General features: G+C 43.9%; 1 protein-coding gene across 2 annotated transcripts in view; it reads left to right on the top strand.

Annotated features, from left to right (window-relative positions):
- The first annotated feature begins 5,561 nt into the window (after nucleotides 1–5,561).
- The window catches only part of poc1a (POC1 centriolar protein A), a 142,576-nt gene continuing 127,974 nt past the window's right edge, over nucleotides 5,562–20,163 (top strand). The window contains exons 1-3 of one of the 2 annotated variants that reach the window (XM_055869927.1): nucleotides 5,562–7,301; nucleotides 7,388–7,472; nucleotides 14,403–14,574. In XM_055869927.1, coding sequence (XP_055725902.1) covers nucleotides 7,287–7,301; nucleotides 7,388–7,472; nucleotides 14,403–14,574 — 272 coding nt within the window. In that variant the 5' untranslated portion in view covers nucleotides 5,562–7,286. The remainder of the gene's footprint in view (nucleotides 7,302–7,387; nucleotides 7,473–14,402; nucleotides 14,575–20,163) is intronic. The other variant, XM_055869926.1, reaches the window with a different exon arrangement.

Here is a 20,163-nt window from a genome sequence, read left to right as displayed (position 1 = left end):
CTCCTCCAACACCACCCCCACCACCACCACCTCCACCCCCACCACCACCACCTCCCCACCACCACCACCTCCACCACCCCCACCACCACCACCTCCACCCCCCCCCCCCCACCACCTCCACCCCCACCACCCCCACCACCACCACCTCCACCCCCACCACCCCCACTACCACACCACTACCACCATCACCACCACCATCACCACCACGTCCAATACCACCACCACCACCACCACCACCACCACCACCACCCCCACCATCACCACCACCACCTCCACCACCACTACCCCCATCTCCACCACCAACACCTCCACCACCACCACCCCCACCATCACCACCACCATCTCCACCACCACCACCACCATCTCCACCACCACCCCCACCACCCCCACCATCTCCACCACCACCACCAACACCACAAGGAAGTAGAAATGGGTTATGGTACTTCTATAGTTAGGCTAGTGTAAATCATATTGAACTAATGGGTTAGGGTACTTCTATAGTTAGGCTGGTATAAATCATATTGAACTAATGGGTTAGGTTACCTCTATAGTTAGGCTAGTATAAATCATATTGAACTAATGGGTTAGGTTACTTCTATATAGTTAGGCTAGTATAAATCATATTGAACTAATGGGTTAGGGTACTTCTATAGTTAGGCAAGTATAAATCATATTGAACTAATGGGTTTGAGTACCTATATAGTTAGGCTAGTATAAATCATATTGAACTAATGGGTTAGGTTACCTCTATAGTTAGGCTAGTATAAATCATATTGAACTAATGGGTTAGGTTACCTATATAGTTAGGCTAGTATAAATCATATTGAACTAATGGGTTAGGGTACTTCTATAGTTAGGCTAGTATAAATCATATTGAACTAATGGGTTAGGTTACTTCTATATAGTTTGGCTAGTTTAAATCATATTGAACTAATGGGTTAGGGTACCTCTATAGTTAGGCTAGTATAAATCATATTGAACTAATGGGTTAGGTTACCTATATAGTTAGTCTCGTATAAATCATATTAACATTTGTCTGAACCTCTGTTGTATTCCAGCGATGTCATCCACTGGTGTCACGCATGTCCTGGCTGAATGGTGAGGAAGGTTCAAGTCTATATATAGACCTCCTCTTCATGAGAGGTGATGTATTTAAGTGATAATGCCCTCGAAGCCGGTGTTTAGAGGATATATTGGTACCGGTGTTGTTTTCGTCGAGGACAAAGCAAACAGTGTCAATATATCCTCCAAACACCGGCTTCGAGGGCATTATCAATTTTATACAACGGGTTTCCAACATATTTAAATAATGACTGACATATTTTCAATTAAAAAACAATGTTTTGACTAATTTATTCATACTATTATATCCACGAGATATAGTCCCGACACAAATCAAGGATTGCTACCCAAGCCGGCGGATCGTTCGTTCTATTGGTTCCGTTGCCAGAGGACGTGACCCAGTCATTCAGTCTTTTTGTTCTGTATCTATGGACGTGACCCAGTCATTCAGTCTTTTTGTTCTGTATCTATGGACGCGACCCAGTCGTTCAGTCTTTTTGTTCTGTATCTATGGACGCGACCCAGTCGTTCAGTCTTTTTGTTCTGTATCTATGGACGCGACCCAGTCGTTCAGTCTTTTTGTTCTGTATCTGTGGACGTGACCCAGTCGTTCAGTCTTTTTGTTCTGTATCTATGGACGCGACCCAGTCGTTCAGTCTTTTTGTTCTGTATCTATGGACGCGACCCAGTCGTTCAGTCTTTTTGTTCTGTATCTATGGACGCGACCCAGTCGTTCAGTCTTTTTGTTCTGTATCTATGGAAGCGACCCAGTCGTTGGTTCTAAATGTTCCATTGCCATACTGGCTGGCAACATTCTTATCCCTTGCTTGCTAGCTAGCCAACTACGGCTAACTTACAGTCACGTCAAACAGCGCAGCCAGAATAACAACAGTAGCATTTGTTGAAGCTGTTTTTCTAGTGACATTTATTTGGATACAACCATAACAATGAGCTAATGAGACGTGATTTCACCTGGCGTAGAAAATATGTTCTCTCATCAGGACACTGTTGTTCAGAGGAGCTAGTCAACAACACAGCCAACAACACAGCCAACAACACAGTCGACAACACAGCCGACAACACAGTCGACAACACAGCCAACAACACAGCCAACAACACAGCTAACAACACAGCTAACAACACAGCCAACAACACAGCCAACAACACAGCTAACACCACAGCTAACAACACAGCTAACAACACAGGTAACAACACAGCCAACAACACAACTAACAACACGGCCAACAACACGACCAACAACACGGCCAACAACACAGCCGACAACACAGTCAACAACACAGCCAACAACACAGTCGACAACACAGCCGACAACACAGTCAACAACACAGCCAACAACACAGTCGACAACACAGTCGACAACACAGTCGACAACACAGCCAACAACACAGCCAACAACACAGCTAACAACACAGCTAACAACACAGCCGACAACACGACCGACAACACAGCCAACAACACAGCTAACAACACAGCCAACAACACAGCCAACAACACAGCTAACACAATCACTTCAAACTGAAGCTGGAAACACTACAAACTAGCTGCACTTTGTTTCGTTTGACCTGTTTTCTATTGATAGTTCTTTGTATATATCCATAAAAATTATGCTGATTCATGATTTCGACTGGTTGAGAAAAGCTGCCTGTCTGTCTTGTCTCGTCCCGACTCCCTACACGTTCATTACTACGGGACAGCTGGAGATCGTATTTGAATATTGAAACAATGTTGCAAATGTCAGAGAGACAGACAGTAAGGTTTATACAAATCTCCGCTGTTGAAAACTAAGTGTTAGTCTAAAAGAAATGTGAGACAACGTCTAGATGCTTTTAATAGTGGAGATCAAGTTTATAAATTGCCTGGCTGGGCTGACGAGACAGTGGATTACGCAGTCAGATGGAACAGAGTAAATAGGCATTTTAATGTCATAGATTTAACCGGTTCTAACTTGTGGACTAGACACAGACACTGGCTGGAGTGCTGCGTTCGGAATTAGCCCAACCCGTTGTATAAATAGATATAGTGAAAGGTGTAAGGTGATTTCTATAGATATAGGTCTACTCTGAGGGAAAGGTGATTTCTGTATGGGTGAACGTGAACTGTATTCTAATGTGCAGCAAGTTGACGTGAGTTTGCCATCAAACAATCAGTCGATCTTGACATACAGTATGTCCCTTGTCTCTGAATATTCTGTCAATATTCTGTACATTCTGTACATTACATCAGGGCGACAGGTAGCCTAGTGGTTAGAGCGTTGGGCCAGTAACCCGAAAGGTTGCTGGATCGAATCCCTGAGCCGACAAGGTAAAAATCTGTCATTCTGCCCCTGAACAAGGCAGTTAACCCACTGTTCCTAGACCGTCATTGAAATAAGAATTTGTTCTTGACTAGTTAAATAAAGGTTCAATTAAATAAATAAACATAAACAGTCAGAAAAAGGAAAGCTGTTTTTGGATGATTTTATGAGACATTTTATTTTTAATGTTCTACAAGATCAAAAACAATTGTGGACAATTTAACAACACATCAACCTAAACGTGCATAGATATGCACCTTCTTTAGCGTATTAGCAGGTAGTCATCACGTGCATAGATATGCACCTTCTTTAGCGTATTAGCAGGTAGTCATCACGTGTTCTTAAGAATGGGGAAAGTTGGTGTCTCCTGCCATCTGGTGTCAATATGGATCTAATAGAAGAGTTTTATGTCAATTAAAAACAAATATATATATTTTTTAAATGTAACCTTTATTTAACTAGGCAAGTCAGTTAAGAATAAATTCTTATTTACAATGGTGGCCTAGGAACAGTGGGTTAACTGCCTTGTTCAGGGCCAGAATGACAGATTCTTACCTTGTAAACTCGGGGATTCGATCTAGCAACCTTTCGGGTTACTGGCTCAACACTCTAACCACTAGGCAAACTGTCCGGCCAACCCCGGACGACGCTGGGCCAATTGTACGCTGCCCTATGGGACTCCCAATTACAGCCGGTTGTGATACAGCCTGGAATCGAACCAGGGTGTCTGTAATGACGCCTCTGGCACTGAGATGCAGTGCCATAGACCGGTGCGCCACTCGGGAGCCCAAAAACAAATACACAAAATGTTTAAACAGAATGTTGATTTAAAAAAAATAAAAAAAAGATATACACATTTGACAGACTTTAGGACACAGCATCAGACAGTCACCGCAGGCATGTGGTGAACATGTAGAAATGAAGTCTTTAGCTACAATACCTCAAATTGGGTTGTTATGTTGTGGACTGGCAATTACAAGACAGGTAATGAGGTCTGTTACCAAACAGCAGTATGAACACAACTGACTCATTAAAGTCAATTTTTACTACTGTGGGACTGGGGTCCTCTTCAGGGTTTACTGTGGGACTGGGGTCCTCTTCAGGGTTTACTGTGGGACTGGGGTCCTCTTCAGGGTTTACTGTGGGACTGGGGTCCTCTTCAGGGTTTACTGTGGGACTGGGGTCCTCTTCAGGGTTTACTGTGGGACTGGGGTCCTCTTCAGGGTTTACTGTGGGATTGGGGTCCTCTTCAGGGTTTACTGTGGGACTGGGGTCCTCTTCAGGGTTTACTGTGGGACTGGGGTCCTCTTCAGGGTTTACTGTGGGACTGGGGTCCTCTTCAGGGTGTTTTTTCTCTGTGGGTGGAAATATTTAGCTCCACAAAAACCTCAAAATAGTTTGTTCTGTTGTGGAGATTACAAGACAGGTGGCCTCTGCCACAGACTCGTACCTCACCTGACAGGTGATGAACTCAGATAGCCCATCATTAGACGACTTAGCTAGGCATTAAGTTTAGTCTATTCAAATCCTACACGGTCAACTGAGGGTTGTATCTGTGGTTGTTGTCATGAGCCACGTGTCCCACCGCACGCACGCACACACACACACACACACACACACACACACACACACACACACACACACACACACACACACACACACACACACACACACACACACACACACACACACACACACACACACACACACACACACACACACACACACACACCATGTGATAGGGTCAAAGGAGGATGTAGCAGAAATATGATTATGGTGACAGCTCCCTATGACAGTCCACACTTATGTGTTCTGAAGGGATTCACGACAAGCAGCTGATGGGTTAGTAAGAGGCCACAACCAATCCGGTGGTTCAGGGTCTTGTGTAGTAGGTGGGCCCACTGTGATAAGTAGTAAACATTGGTGTAGGCTACTTGGGTCATTGAAGAGAAAACAGAATTCTTATTGTCATGATGAGAAAAGTAGTACCACGAAGCTTAAAGAGGTTTGTGAAAAATACAATCAACCACTCTCTGATTACAACAAAGATGGAGGGGGGGGGGGGTAGGGCTGCACGATATGGCCAGAAAATCTAGGTGTGTTTTTTATGTTGCGATAGGAGATTTTTCATGAGATATAGATCAAAACACCTGGGTGAACTGTTGTAGTCATGGAGTTTATTTGTCACGTGCGCCGAATACAACAGGTGTAGTAGACCTCACAGTGAAATGCTGAATACAACAGGTATAGTAGACCTCACAGTGAAATGCTGAATACAACAGGTGTAGTAGACCTCACAGTGAAATGCTGAATACAGCAGGTGTAGTAGACCTCACAGTGAAATGCTAAATACAACAGGTGTAGGTAGACCTTAACAGTGAAATGCTGAATACAACAGGTGTAGTAGACCTTACAGTGAAATGCTGAATGCAACAGGTGTAGTAGACCTCACAGTGAAATGCTGAATACAACAGGTGTAGTAGACCTCACAGTGAAATGCTGAATACAACAGGTGTAGTAGACCTCACAGTGAAATGCTGACTTACAGGCTCTAACCAATAGTGCAAAAAAGGTATTAGGTGAACAATAGGTAGGTAAAGAAATTAAACAACAGTAAAAAGACAGGCTATATACAGTAGCGAGGCTATAAAAGCAGCGAGGCTACATACAGACACCGGTTAGTCAGGCTGATTGAGGTAGTATGTACATGTAGATATGGTTAAAGTGACTATGCATATATGATGAACAGAGAGTAGCAGTAGCGTAAAAGAGGGGTTGGTGGGTGGCTGAAAAAAAGAGGGGTTGGCGGCAACTCTGAAAAACCCCCAGGGTAGAATCATGACGTCAGTGGTCTTCAGGTCGGAGCTCTAGAAAGAGGCCCGAGTTCCCGACTTGGAATTCCAAGTTGGATGACCGTTCAAACCTTATTTTCCCAATCGGAGTTCCCAGTTGTCTGGAAGTATGATATTTACCAGTTCCGTGTTTCCAGTTGTTTTGAAAGCGGCAGAAGTCATGCTGGATTGACAGCATGGCCAATGCTGAATGTTTATCCTTTTAAGCTTGGAAAAGAGACCCTTAAACCCAGACTTGGACCCCACACCCACTCCATGTCACGCCCTGACCTTAGAGAGCTTTTTTATGTCTCTATTTTGGTTTGGTCAGGGTGTGATTTGGGTGGGCATTCTATGTTCCATTTTCTACAGCTTGCAGGGATCTCAGAAAACAGTTAAAATATTCTTTATTTTATGCTCCAGCAAGGATAGTTCTGTAGTCTGCAATTTATTATACTGTTTAATACGTCCAAATGTACTTTGCTAGAGCAACCCTGGTTAAAGTAAACTTGTATAAAGTGACCTTTACGGGATTCTACTGACCCCTGGTGTCTGTGGTGTTGATTACAGTTGTATTTTGATCGGCCAATTACACCACACGTCGCCTTCCCCTTTAAAATTCTCAACCGAAGTTGGCGCTCGATACGGCGCGCAAACTCAAACGACACTGGAGGTTGTTGTCAGCAACGTCGACTTCTAGCGTTTGTAAGCAGCAGGTGAAATAGCAAAAATCATCAAACGACACTGTTTTATGAAAATAATTAGCTAATTATAACTCGTCTGGGAACTTTGGATGTATGGAAACATTTTAATGACCGACAGTTTGCTTATCGTGCGTATTGAAGCCAGGAAAAACGCTAGGTAACGGTGTCTAACGTTGTGGATAATGAGTTGGCCTTGGTAACCAAGCAGCTGACAAACCACCCAGTGAATTTGTAAACAATGTCTTGTGTTGCACATCAATTATTATTATTATCTATTTGTGCTGAACGTTACTGTATTTGAGAACAGTTTGCTAGCTTACTAGGCAGTTTAGCTCGTTATTTTCTGAGGAAGTTGTGCTTGTCCATCACCTGAAGATGACTTCCGCATTGGTAAGTAAACATGATGATGATGATGAGTTGCCAACAAATCAACTGACCGGTTAAATACGGTAAACATCTTCCTTTCACGTTGTTAGGATGACCCAACCCTGGAGAGACACTTCAAGGGCCACAGAGACACCATAACAAGCGTTGACTTCAACTGTAACATGAAACAAATTGGTAAGTGGTGTTGTTCGTCAATCATTTCAATAAAAATAAAATCTAATATATTTGGTACATGCGCCCAATACTACAGGTGTAGACTTTACCGTAATATGCTTACTTATGAGCTATTCCCAACAATGCAGAGTTAAAAAGCAAGAGGAATTTGCAAAAAAGGAAACAGTAGAAATAACGATAATAAGGAGTACCAGTACCGAGTACCAATAATAACAAGGAGTACCAGTACCGAGACAATGTGAAGGGGTACGAGGTAATTCAAATCAAATCAAGTTTATTTTATATAGCCCTTCGTACATCAGCTAATATCTCGAAGTGCTGAAACCCAGCCTAAAACCCCAAACAGCAAGCAATGCAGGTGTAGAAACACTAATTGACGTAATATGTATGGATAATAGTGACTAGGCAATCAGGATAGATAATAAACAGTAGCATCAGAGTATGTGGAGTTAATGTGTGTTAGTAGAATCCAGTGAGTGTTGATATTTGTGAATTTAAAAAAAATGTAACCTTTAACTAGGCAAGTCAGTAAAGAACACATTCTTATTTACAATGTCGGCCTAGAAACAGTGGGTTGCCTTGTTCAGGGGTAGAACGACAGATTTTTACCTTGTCAGCTCAGGAATTTGATCTAGCAACCTTTCGGTTACTGGCCCAATGCTCTAACCACTAGGTTACCTACCGGTGCAAATATAATAGTCAGGTTATCTATGGACTTAAAAACCTAAATAAAAAAACATTAGCTGATTTGGGTTAGTTGATCTGGACAATTCTGACAAGTTATAAATAGCTCTAAGGTATGTAATGACCAACATGACAAGAGGAACTGATGATTGGGGTTCCCGAGTGGCGCAGCGGTCTAAGGCACTGCATCTCAGTGCTAGAGGCATCATTACAGACACCCTGGTTTGAATCCAGGCTGTATCACAACCGGCCGTGATTGGGAGTCCCATAGAGCAACGCACAATTGGCCCAGTGTCATCCAGGTTTGGCCGTCATTGTAATTAAAAGAATTTGTTCTTAACTGACTTGCCTAGTTAAATAAAGGTTAAATGTACAAACAAAATGATGCACTACCCAATATAGAAATGGCACCTTGTGCATTCTACTATTTCATCGTTCAATAGTAAGTTTTAAAGTCGGACTGAGTTTCTTAAAAACAACTATTTTCTTATGAATTTTTTTTTTTGTGGGGGACCAGTTTGTAGCCCTAGACCAGTTTGGGAACCACTGGTGTAATGGGTACAGTCTGTCTGTCTTATACTGTATTAGTTGTCTAATGGGTACAGTCTGTCTTATACTATATTAGTTGTCTAATGGGTACAGTCTGTCTGTCTTATACTGTATTAGCTGTCTAATGGGTACAGTCTGTCTTATACTATATTAGCTGTCTAATGGGTACAGTCTGTCTTATACTATATTAGTTATCTAATGGGTACAGTCTGTCTGTCTTATACTGTATTAGTTGTCTAATGGGTACAGTCTGTCTTATACTGTATTAGTTGTCTAATGGGTACAGTCTGTCTGTCTTAGACTGTATTAGTTGTCTAATGGGTACAGTCTGTTTGTCTTATACTGTATTAGCTGTCTAATGGGTACAGTCTGTCTTATACTGTATTAGTTGTCTAATGGGTACAGTCTGTCTGTCTTAGACTGTATTAGCTGTCTAATGGGTACAGTCTGTTTGTCTTATACTGTATTAATTGTCTAATGGGTACAGTCTGTTTGTCTTATACTGTATTAATTGTCTAATGGGTACAGTCTGTCTGTCTTATACTATATTAGTTGTCTAATGGGTACAGTCTGTCTTATACTATATTAGTTGTCTAATGGGTACAGTCTGTCTTATACTGTATTAGTTGTCTAATGGGTACAGTCTGTTTGTCTTATACTGTATTAGTTGTCTAATGGGTACAGTCTGTCTTATACTGTATTAGTTGTCTAATGGGTACAGTCTGTTTGTCTTATACTATATTAGTTGTCTAATGGGTACAGTCTGTCTGTCTTATACTATATTAGTTGTCTAATGGGTACAGTCTGTCTTATACTATATTAGTTGTCTAATGGGTACAGTCTGTCTTATACTGTATTAGTTGTCTAATGGGTACAGTCTGTCTTATACTATATTAGTTGTCTAATGGGTACAGTCTGTCTTTTACTATATTAGTTGTCTAATGGGTACAGTCTGTCTGTCTTATACTATATTAGTTGTCTAATGGGTACAGTCTGTCTTTTACTATATTAGTTGTCTAATGGGTACAGTCTGTCTTATACTGTATTAGTTGTCTAATGGGTACAGTCTGTCTGTCTTATACTGTATTAGTTGTCTAATGGGTACAGTCTGTCTTATACTATATTAGTTGTCTAATGGGTACAGTCTGTCTGTCTTATACTGTATTAGTTGTCTAATGGGTATAGTCTGTCTTATACTATATTAGTTGTCTAATGGGTACAGTCTGTCTTATACTATATTAGTTGTCTAATGGGTACAGTCTGTCTTATACTGTATTAGCTGTCTAATGGGTACAGTCTGTCTTATACTGTATTAGTTGTCTAATGGGTACAGTCTGTCTTATACTGTATTAGTTGTCTAATGGGTACAGTCTGTCTGTCTTATACTGTATTAGTTGTCTAATGGGTACAGTCTGTCTTATACTGTATTAGTTGTCTAATGGGTACAGTCTGTCTTATACTATATTAGTTGTCTAATGGGTACAGTCTGTCTTATACTGTATTAGCTGTCTAATGGGTACAGTCTGTCTTATACTGTATTAGTTGTCTAATGGGTACAGTCTGTCTTATACTATATTAGTTGTCTAATGGGTACAGTCTGTCTTATACTGTATTAGTTGTCTAATGGGTACAGTCTGTTTGTCTTATACTGTATTAGTTGTCTAATGGGTACAGTCTGTCTGTCTTATACTGTATTAGCTGTCTAATGGGTACAGTCTGTTTGTCTTATACTGTATTAGTTGTCTAATGTGTACAGTCTGTTTGTCTTATACTGTATTAGTTGTCTAATGTGTACAGTCTGTCTGTCTTATACTGTATTAGCTGTCTAATGGGTACAGTCTGTCTGTCTTATACTGTATTAGTTGTCTAATGTGTACAGTCTGTTTGTCTTATACTGTATTAGTTGTCTAATGGGTACAGTCTGTCTTATACTGTATTAGTTGTCTAATGGGTACAGTCTATCTTATACTGTATTAGTTGTCTAATGAGTACAGTCTGTCTTAAACTGTATTAGTTGTCTAATGGGTACAGTCTGTCTTATACTGTATTAGTTGTCTAATGGGTACAGTCTGTCTGTCTTATACTGTATTAGTTGTCTAATGAGTACAGTCTGTCTTATACTATATTAGTTGTCTAATGGGTACAGTCTGTCTGTCTTATACTGTATTAGTTGTCTAATGTGTACAGTCTGTTTGTCTTATACTGTATTAGTTGTCTAATGGGTACAGTCTGTCTTATACTGTATTAGTTGTCTAATGGGTACAGTCTGTCTTATACTGTATTAGCTGTCTAATGGGTACAGTCTGTCTTATACTGTATTAGTTGTCTAATGGGTACAGTCTGTCTTATACTGTATTAGTTGTCTAATGGGTACAGTCTGTCTGTCTTATACTATATTAGTTGTCTAATGGGTACAGTCTGTCTTATACTGTATTAGTTGTCTAATGGGTACAGTCTGTCTGTCTTATACTGTATTAGTTGTCTAATGAGTACAGTCTGTTTGTGCTTTAGCCACTCTATCAGTGTTTGCATCATTGCAGCTGTAGCTTGGCCGAGACGGGGCTGGCTACAGCATATTCAATGATACCTCTGAGACAGAACATCTGCATTCTGTGTATTGGCGGGACTCCCTGAGTTGTGGATCGTTCAGGTGGATGGGCGACAGGAAAATAACAACAATATAACCGGCCTCACCCGAAATAATAAAGTTTCCTGTCAACAAAGGCATACGTATAATCTCTGGAAACTTTACTTACTAGGCGTAAAGTGACATGTGTTCCTCGCTATCAAATAAATGTCTGAATCTGAACTTTTTTTGTCTGAACCGCACCAAATTCCTGCTGAGTTAGATAGCGGGCTGCCGATTAGGATCACACGTGGGTGAAACCCAACCGTATTGTTATTTTCCAACCAATACACAGACTCCAGATGTTCTGTCCCACAGCTACGACACTACTATGGCACGACCTGGCTAATTCACTGGGGGTCTATTCACTGGAAACACAACCGACGCAAACGGGGAGGGACCTACCTGAATATGTATAATAGAAACTCGTTTTCATTTTTTGTTTGCAACCGTTTTCTACATTTGTGCACTAATGAATAAACCGTGGTATTCTTGGTTCATCCAGTGAACGGCTCCACAGTCTAGCTGGCCAGTTAACCTCTGTGTGTGTGTCCTCTTCATGTTTGCTCCTGCCCCAGCTATAGGCTCCACACACAACACGGGACCAGTCTAGCTGGCCAGTTAACCTCTGTGTGTGTCCTCTTCATGTTTGCTCCTGTCCCAGCTATAGGCTCCTCATACAACATGCAGCACGGTACCAGTCTAGCTAGTTAACCTCTGTGTGTCCTCTTCATGTTTGCTCCTGTCCCAGCTATAGGCTCCTCATACAACATGCAGCACGGGACCAGTCTAGCTAGTTAACCTCTGTGTGTCCTCTTCATGTTTGCTCCTGTCCCAGCTATAGGCTCCTCATACAACATGCAGCACTGGACCAGTCTAGCTAGTTAACCTCTGTGTGTGTGTCCTCTTCATGTTTGCTCCTGCCCCAGCTATAGGCTCCTCATACAACATGCAGCACGGGACCAGTCTAGCTAGTTAACATTTACATTACATTTAAGTCATTTAGCAGACGCTCTTATCCAGAGCGACTTACAAATTGGTGCATTCACCTTATGATATCCAGTGGAACAACCACTTTACAATAGTGCATCTAACTCTTTTAAGGGGGGGGGGGGGTTAGAAGAATTACTTTATCCTATCCTAGGTATTCCTTAAAGAGGTGGGGTTTCAGGTGTCTCCGGAAGGTGGTGATTGACTCCGCTGACCTGGCGTCGTGAGGGAGTTTGTTCCACCATTGGGGTGCCAGAGCAGCGAACAGGTTTGACTGGGCTGAGCGGGAACTGTACTTCCTCAGAGGTAGGGAGGCGAGCAGGCCAGAGGTGGATGAACGCAGTGCCCTTGTTTGGGTGTAGGGCCTGATCAGAGCCTGAAGGTACGGAGGTGCCGTTCCCCTCACAGCTCCGTAGGCAAGCACCATGGTCTTGTAGCGGATGCGAGCTTCAACTGGAAGCCAGTGGAGAGAGCGGAGGAGCGGGGTGACGTGAGAGAACTTGGGAAAGTTGAACACCAGACGGGCTGCGGCGTTCTGGATGAGTTGTAGGGGTTTAATGGCACAGGCAGGGAGCCCAGCCAACAGCGAGTTGCAGTAATCCAGACGGGAGATGACAAGTGCCTGGATTAGGACCTGCGCCGCTTCCTGCGTGAGGCAGGGTCGTACTCTGCGAATGTTGTAGAGCATGAACCTACAGGAACGGGTCACCGCCTTGATGTTAGTTGAGAACGACAGGGTGTTGTCCAGGATCACGCCAAGGTTCTTAGCACTCTGGGAGGAGGACACAATGGAGTTGTCAACCGTGATGGCGAGATCATGGAACGGACAGTCCTTCCCCGGGAGGAAGAGCAGCTCCGTCTTGCCGAGGTTCAGCTTGAGGTGGTGATCCGTCATCCACACTGATATGTCTGCCAGACATGCAGAGATGCGATTCACCACCTGGTTATCAGAGGGGGGAAAGGAGAAGATTAATTGTGTGTCGTCTGCATAGCAATGATAGGAGAGACCATGTGAGGATATGACAGAGCCAAGTGACTTGGTGTATAGCGAGAATAGGAGAGGGCCTAGAACAGAGCCCTGGGGGACACCAGTGGTGAGAGCACGTGGTGCGGAGACAGATTCTCGCCACGCCACCTGGTAGGAGCGACCTGTCAGGTAGGACGCAATCCAAGCGTGGGCCGCGCCGGAGATGCCCAGCTCGGAGAGGGTGGAGAGGAGGATCTGATGGTTCACAGTATCAAAGGCAGCCGATAGGTCTAGAAGGATGAGAGCAGAGGAGAGAGAGTTAGCTTTAGCAGTGCGGAGCGCCTCCGTGACACAGAGAAGAGCAGTCTCAGTTGAATGACTAGTCTTGAAACCTGACTGATTTGGATCAAGAAGGTCATTCTGAGAGAGATAGCAGGAGAGCTGTCCAAGGACGACACGTTCAAGAGTTTTGGATAGAAAAGAAAGAAGGGATACTGGTCTGTAGTTGTTGACATCGGAGGGATCGATTATTAACCTCTGTGTGTCCTCTTCATGTTTGCTCCTGCCCCAGCTATAGGCTCCTCATACAACACGGGACCAGTCTAGCTGGCCAGTTAACCTCTGTGTGTGTCCTCTTCATGTTTGCTCCTGTCCCCGCTATACGCTCCTCACACAACATGCATCACGGGACCAGTCTAGCTGGCCAGTTAACCTCTGTGTGTGTCCTCTTCATGTTAGCTCCTGTCCCAGCTATAGACTCCACACACACCATGCAGTATGGGACCAGTCTAGCTGGTTAACCTCTGTGTGTGTCCTCTTCATGTTAGCTCCTGCCCCAGCTATAGAATCCACACACAACACGGGACCAGTCTAGCTACTTAACCTCTGTGTGTGTCCTCTTCATGTTAGCTCCTGCCCCAGCTATAGGCTCCACACACACATGTGGGAACAGACTCGACTAACTTCTTTTATATGTCTCTCTGATTTTGGTTGTTCCAGTTACAGGCTCCATATATATATATATCTATATATCTATATTTTATATATATATATATATTATAGCCAACTGATAATATAATTAACTGATAATATGTCTGTGTCTTGTTGTCTCCAGCGACCGGCTCCATGGACTCCTGTCTCATGATCTGGAACTTGAAGCCCCAAATGAGAGCCTATCGGTTCGTGGGACATAAAGACGCTGTGACGTCAGTCCAGTTCTCTCCCTCCGGACACCTGGTGGCCTCAGCTTCCAGGGACAAGACTGTCCGCCTCTGGGTGCCCAGTGTGTAAGTCTCTCACCCCCCCCCTACATTGTTTTGGGTGGCAGGTAGCCTAGTGGTTAGAACGTTGGGCCAGTAACCGAAAGGTTGCTGGATCGAATCCCAGAGCTGACAAGGTACAAATCTGTCGTTCTGCCCCTGAACAAGGGGCCACTGTTCCCCGGTAGGCCGTCATTGTAAATAAGAATTTGTTCTTAACTGACTTTCCTGGTTAAATATTTATTTTATATATATTTTTTAAAGATAGAATTGAAGATGTGGCTATTATACACTTTCTATAAATGATTTATGCCACATATTGCCACTGGGTGGCAGTGATGTTACATTTTTGCATTTGCGTCATTTAGCAGATGTCTTATCCAGAGCGACATACAGTCAGTACATTCATCTCAAGGTAGCTAGGAGGGGCAACCACATGTATCAGTCATAGTGAGTACATTTCCTCAATAAAACAGCTATCAGCAAAGTATGTGCTAGTGTAGTAAAGTGTGAGTGTTCACAAAAGGCATGTTTATTAGACCTTTCACAATCTGAAGCAAGGTTGTGTGAATCAATCAGCCAGACAGAGGAGAACCTTAGTCACTCAACCATGGAGGACTGCCTCTTGAAACCTAGACGGTTTTGTGTCTCCACATGTGTTTAATGGGAAGATGTTTTTTAGTAGAAATTTGGCTTGATAACTATGCTCTTACTGGCGTAAGATCTGACAATGGAGACAATGGAGACGCTTTGCTCTGGGGCTGCAGCCTTCTCCTTCTATAACATGATGTGTAATAGAATAATCTATGGTGGAAAGAATGACTAGACAGTGAAGTGTGAATAATGGATTTTGCTGAATGGAGATAGGAAGTTTGTAGCCTAGGAGGCTTGGAGAGGAAGTTTGTAGCCTAGGAGGCTTGGAGAGGAAGTTTGTAGCCTAGGAGGCTTGGAGAGGAAGTTTGTAGCCTAGGAGGCTTGGAGAGGACGTTTGTAGCCTAGGAGGCTTGGAGAGGACGTTTGTAGCCTAGGAGGCTTGGAGAGGACGTTTGTAGCCTAGGAGGCTTGGAGAGGACGTTTGTAGCCTAGGAGGCTTGGAGAGGACGTTTGTAGCCTAGGAGGCTTGGAGAGGACGTTTGTAGCCTAGGAGGCTTGGAGAGGACGTTTGTAGCCTAGGAGGCTTGGAGAGGACGTTTGTAGCCTAGGAGGCTTGGAGAGGACGTTTGTAGCCTAGGAGGCTTGGAGAGGACGTTTGTAGCCTAGGAGGCTTGGAGAGGACGTTTGTAGCCTAGGAGGCTTGGAGAGGACGTTTGTAGCCTAGGAGGCTTGGAGAGGACGTTTGTAGCCTAGGAGGCTTGGAGAGGACGTTTGTAGCCTAGGAGGCTTGGAGAGGACGTTTGTAGCCTAGGAGGCTTGGAGAGGACGTTTGTAGCCTAGGAGGCTTGGAGAGGACGTTTGTAGCCTAGGAGGCTTGGAGAGGACGTTTGTAGCCTAGGAGGCTTGGAGAGGACGTTTGTAGCCTAGGAGGCTTGGAGAGGACGTTTGTAGCCTAGGAGGCTTGGAGAGGACGTTTGTAGCCTAGGAGGCTTGGAGAGGACGTTTGTAGCCTAGGAGAGGACGTTTGTAGGCTTGGAGAGGAAGTTTGTAGGCTTGGAGAGGACGTTTGTAGCCTAGGAGAGGAAGTTTGTAGGCTTGGAGAGGAAGTTTGTAGGCTTGGAGAGGACGTTTGTAGCCTAGGAGAGGAAGTTTGTAGGCTTGGAGAGGAAGTTTGTAGGCTTGGAGAGGAAGTTTGTAGGCTTGGAGAGGAAGTTTGTAGGCTTGGAGAGGAAGTTTGTAGGCTTGGAGAGGAAGTTTGTAGGCTTGGAGAGGAAGTTTGTAGCCTAGGAGGCTTGGAGAGGAAGTTTGTAGGCTTGGAGAGGAAGTTTGTAGGCTTGGAGAGGAAGTTTGTAGGCTTGGAGAGGAAGTTTGTAGGCTTGGAGAGGAAGTTTGTAGCCTTGGAGAGGAAGTTTGTAGGCTTGGAGAGGAAGTTTGTAGCCTAGGAGGCTTGGAGAGGAAGTTTGTAGCCTAGGAGGCTTGGAGAGGACGTTTGTAGCCTAGGAGGCTTGGAGAGGAAGTTTGTAGCCTAGGAGGCTTGGAGAGGACGTTTGTAGCCTAGGAGGCTTGGAGAGGACGTTTGTAGCCTAGGAGGCTTGGAGAGGACGTTTGTAGCCTAGGAGGCTTGGAGAGGACGTTTGTAGCCTAGGAGGCTTGGAGAGGACGTTTGTAGCCTAGGAGGCTTGGAGAGGACGTTTGTAGCCTAGGAGGCTTGGAGAGGACGTTTGTAGCCTAGGAGGCTTGGAGAGGACGTTTGTAGCCTAGGAGGCTTGGAGAGGACGTTTGTAGCCTAGGAGAGGACGTTTGTAGGCTTGGAGAGGACGTTTGTAGCCTAGGAGAGGAAGTTTGTAGGCTTGGAGAGGACGTTTGTAGGCTTGGAGAGGACGTTTGTAGGCTTGGAGAGGACGTTTGTAGGCTTGGAGAGGACGTTTGTAGGCTTGGAGAGGACGTTTGTAGGCTTGGAGAGGAAGTTTGTAGGCTTGGAGAGGAAGTTTGTAGCCTTGGAGAGGAAGTTTGTAGGCTTGGAGAGGAAGTTTGTAGCCTAGGAGGCTTGGAGAGGAAGTTTGTAGCCTAGGCGGCTTGGAGAGGAAGTTTGTGGCCTTAGGCGGCTTGGAGAGGAAGTTTGTGGCCTTAGGCGGCTTGGAGAGGAAGTTTGTGGCCTTAGGCGGCTTGGAGAGGAAGTTTGTGGCCTTAGGCGGCTTGGAGAGGAAGTTTGTGGCCTTAGGCGGCTTGGAGAGGAAGTTTGTGGCCTTAGGCGGCTTGGAGAGGAAGTTTGTGGCCTTAGGCGGCTTGGAGAGGAAGTTTGTGGCCTAGGCGGCTTGGAGAGGAAGTTTGTGGCCTAGGAGGCTTGGAGAGGAAGTTTGTAGCCTAGGAGGCTTGGAGAGGAAGTTTGTAGCCTAGGAGGCTTGGAGAGGAAGTTTGTGGCCTAGGCGGCTTGGAGAGGAAGTTTGTGGCCTAGGAGGCTTGGAGAGGAAGTTTGTAGCCTAGGAGGCTTGGAGAGGAAGTTTGTGGCCTAGGCGGCTTGGAGAAGAAGTGCTAGGAAGTTTGTAGCCTACAGTCTAGACAACAAGTGCTCCATTTTTCAATAGCACTTCGATTGAACAGATTTTCCCATTCAGTCCAGCAGTTTTACGTTTACTTGTATGTGAATGACATTTTTGGAGTATGTGGAGCATGTGTTATCTGAGAGTAACGTATTCCAGGAATAACCCACTGTAACGTCTGACTGCTGCTGAACCACTGCTTTCAAATTGAGCGAATTCCTTCCTACAAATATCTTGGTATCTGGCTTTATGACACTGTCATTTAAAAAACATGTCACTGAACTGGTGAAGAAGTTGAAGCTCAAAGTTGGTTTGTTTTACAGAAACGAAGCCGGTCTGGCTTTAGTTAATAGGAAGGATATTGTCCAGGACACTTATGTCTATTTTAGATTATGGGATATTATCTATATACAGCTAGATGCTGTTTTCCATTGTTCTCTTAGGTTTATTACTGGTGATGGTTCTAGAACTCACCATTGTGCCCTTAGGTTTATTACTGGTGATGGTTCTAGAACTCACCATTGTTCCCTTAGGGTTATTACTGGTGATTGTTCTAGAACTCACCATTGTTCTCTTAGGTTTATTACTGGTGATTGTTCTAGAACTCACCATTGTTCCCTTAGGTGTATTACTGGTGATGGTTCTAGAACTCACCATTGTTCCCTTAGGTTTATTACTGGTGATGGTTCTAGAACTCACCATTGTTCCCTTAGGTGTATTACTGGTGATGGTTATAGAACTCACCATTGTGCTTTGTATCAAAAACTGGGTTGGGCCTCTCTATGTAAGGAGAGCAGATTTTTCTTGTGTTTTTATATAAAGCACTCATGCAGAAACTTCCTATATGTATCTGTCATCATTAATTTAATTTATACTTGCAAATGACCAAACCCAGTCTCAGGCTTGGATAACAAAACAAAAAACATTGGAATGCCCTTCGGTCTCCACAGAGCTGCTTCTAGTTCTTGTTGCCTGCTTTATGTGGATCAACTCACAGAACTCTCTGAAATGAGATGTGCTGGTCCCTACTCGGTCAATTCAGAGTCATGATCAGAGACCTCTATGTTGATAAATGTGTCTGTTTTTCTATTTTTTATTGTTGTAATTGTGTGTATTGTATGTGTTTTGATGTATTTATGAATGGAGTGAAAGGTTGAATGGAGTAAAACATGTCATTCACACACTCAGAATATACTACACTCTCTAAGACTTGGTGAATTTAACACACTCATAGCATATACTACACTCTCTCTCTGCTTTGCATTCGACCACAAACCGCTACAGATGGTAGTGTGTACGGCCCAGCACATCACTAGGGCCAAGCTCCCTGTCATCCATGACCTTTATACTAGGCGGGGTCAGACTCCAGCCACCCAAGTCATAGACTGTTCTCTCTGCTACCGCAAGCGGTTCCGATGTACCAAGTCTGAAACCAACAGGATCCTGAACAGCTTCTACCCCAAAGCCATAAGACTGTTAAATTCAGTTGAAGTCTGAAGTTTATGTACACTTAGGTTGGAGTCATTAAAACTCGTTTTTCAATGACTCCACAAATTTCTTGTTAACCAACTATAGTTTTGGTTAGGTTCGGTTAGGACATCTACTTTGTGCATGACACAAGTCATTTTTCCAACAATTGTTTACAGACAGATTTTTTCACTTATAATTCGTACTTTGGTGCAAAAAGTGCAAATCAATCCCAGAACAACAGCAAAGGACCCTGTGAAGATGCTGGAGGAAACAGGTACAAAGTATCTATATCCACAGTAAAACTAGTCCTATATCGACGTAACCTGAAAGGCCGCTCAGCAAGGAAGAAGCCACTGCTCCAAAACCGCCATAAAAAAGCCAGACTACGGTTTGCAACTGCATATGGGGACAAAGATCGTACTTTTTGGAGAAATTTCCTCTGGTCTGATGAAACAAAAATAGAACTGTTTGGTCATAATGACCATTGTTATGTTTGGAGGAAAAAGGGGGAGGCTTGCAAGCCGAAGAACACCATCCCAACCGTGAAGCACGGGGGTGGCAGCATCATGTTGTGGGGTGCTTTACTGCAGGAGGGACAGGTGCACTTCACAAAATAGATGGCATCATGAGGTAGGAAAATTATGTGGATATATTGAAGCAACATCTCAAGACATGAATCAAGAAGTTAAAGTTTGGTCGCAAATGGGTCTTCCAAATGGACAATGACCCCAAGCATACTTCCAAAGTTGTGGCAAAATGGCTTAAGGACAACAAAGTCAAGGTATTGGAGTGGCCATCACAAAGCCCTGACCTCAATCCTATAGAAAATGTGTGTGCAGAACTGAAAAGGCGTGTGTGAGCAAGGAGGCCTACAAACCTGACTCAGTTACACCAGCTCTGTCAGGAGGAATGGGCCAGAATTCACCCAACTTTTTGTGGGAAGCTTGTGGAAGGCTACCCAAAACGTTTGACCCAAGTTAAACAATTTAAAGGCAATACTACCAAATACTAA

The sequence above is a fragment of the Salvelinus fontinalis genome, chromosome 18 (genome assembly GCF_029448725.1).
Source record: "Salvelinus fontinalis isolate EN_2023a chromosome 18, ASM2944872v1, whole genome shotgun sequence".
In the NCBI taxonomy this organism is placed as follows: Eukaryota; Metazoa; Chordata; class Actinopteri; order Salmoniformes; family Salmonidae; genus Salvelinus; species Salvelinus fontinalis.
This window is presented reverse-complemented; position numbering and strand designations above follow the sequence as displayed.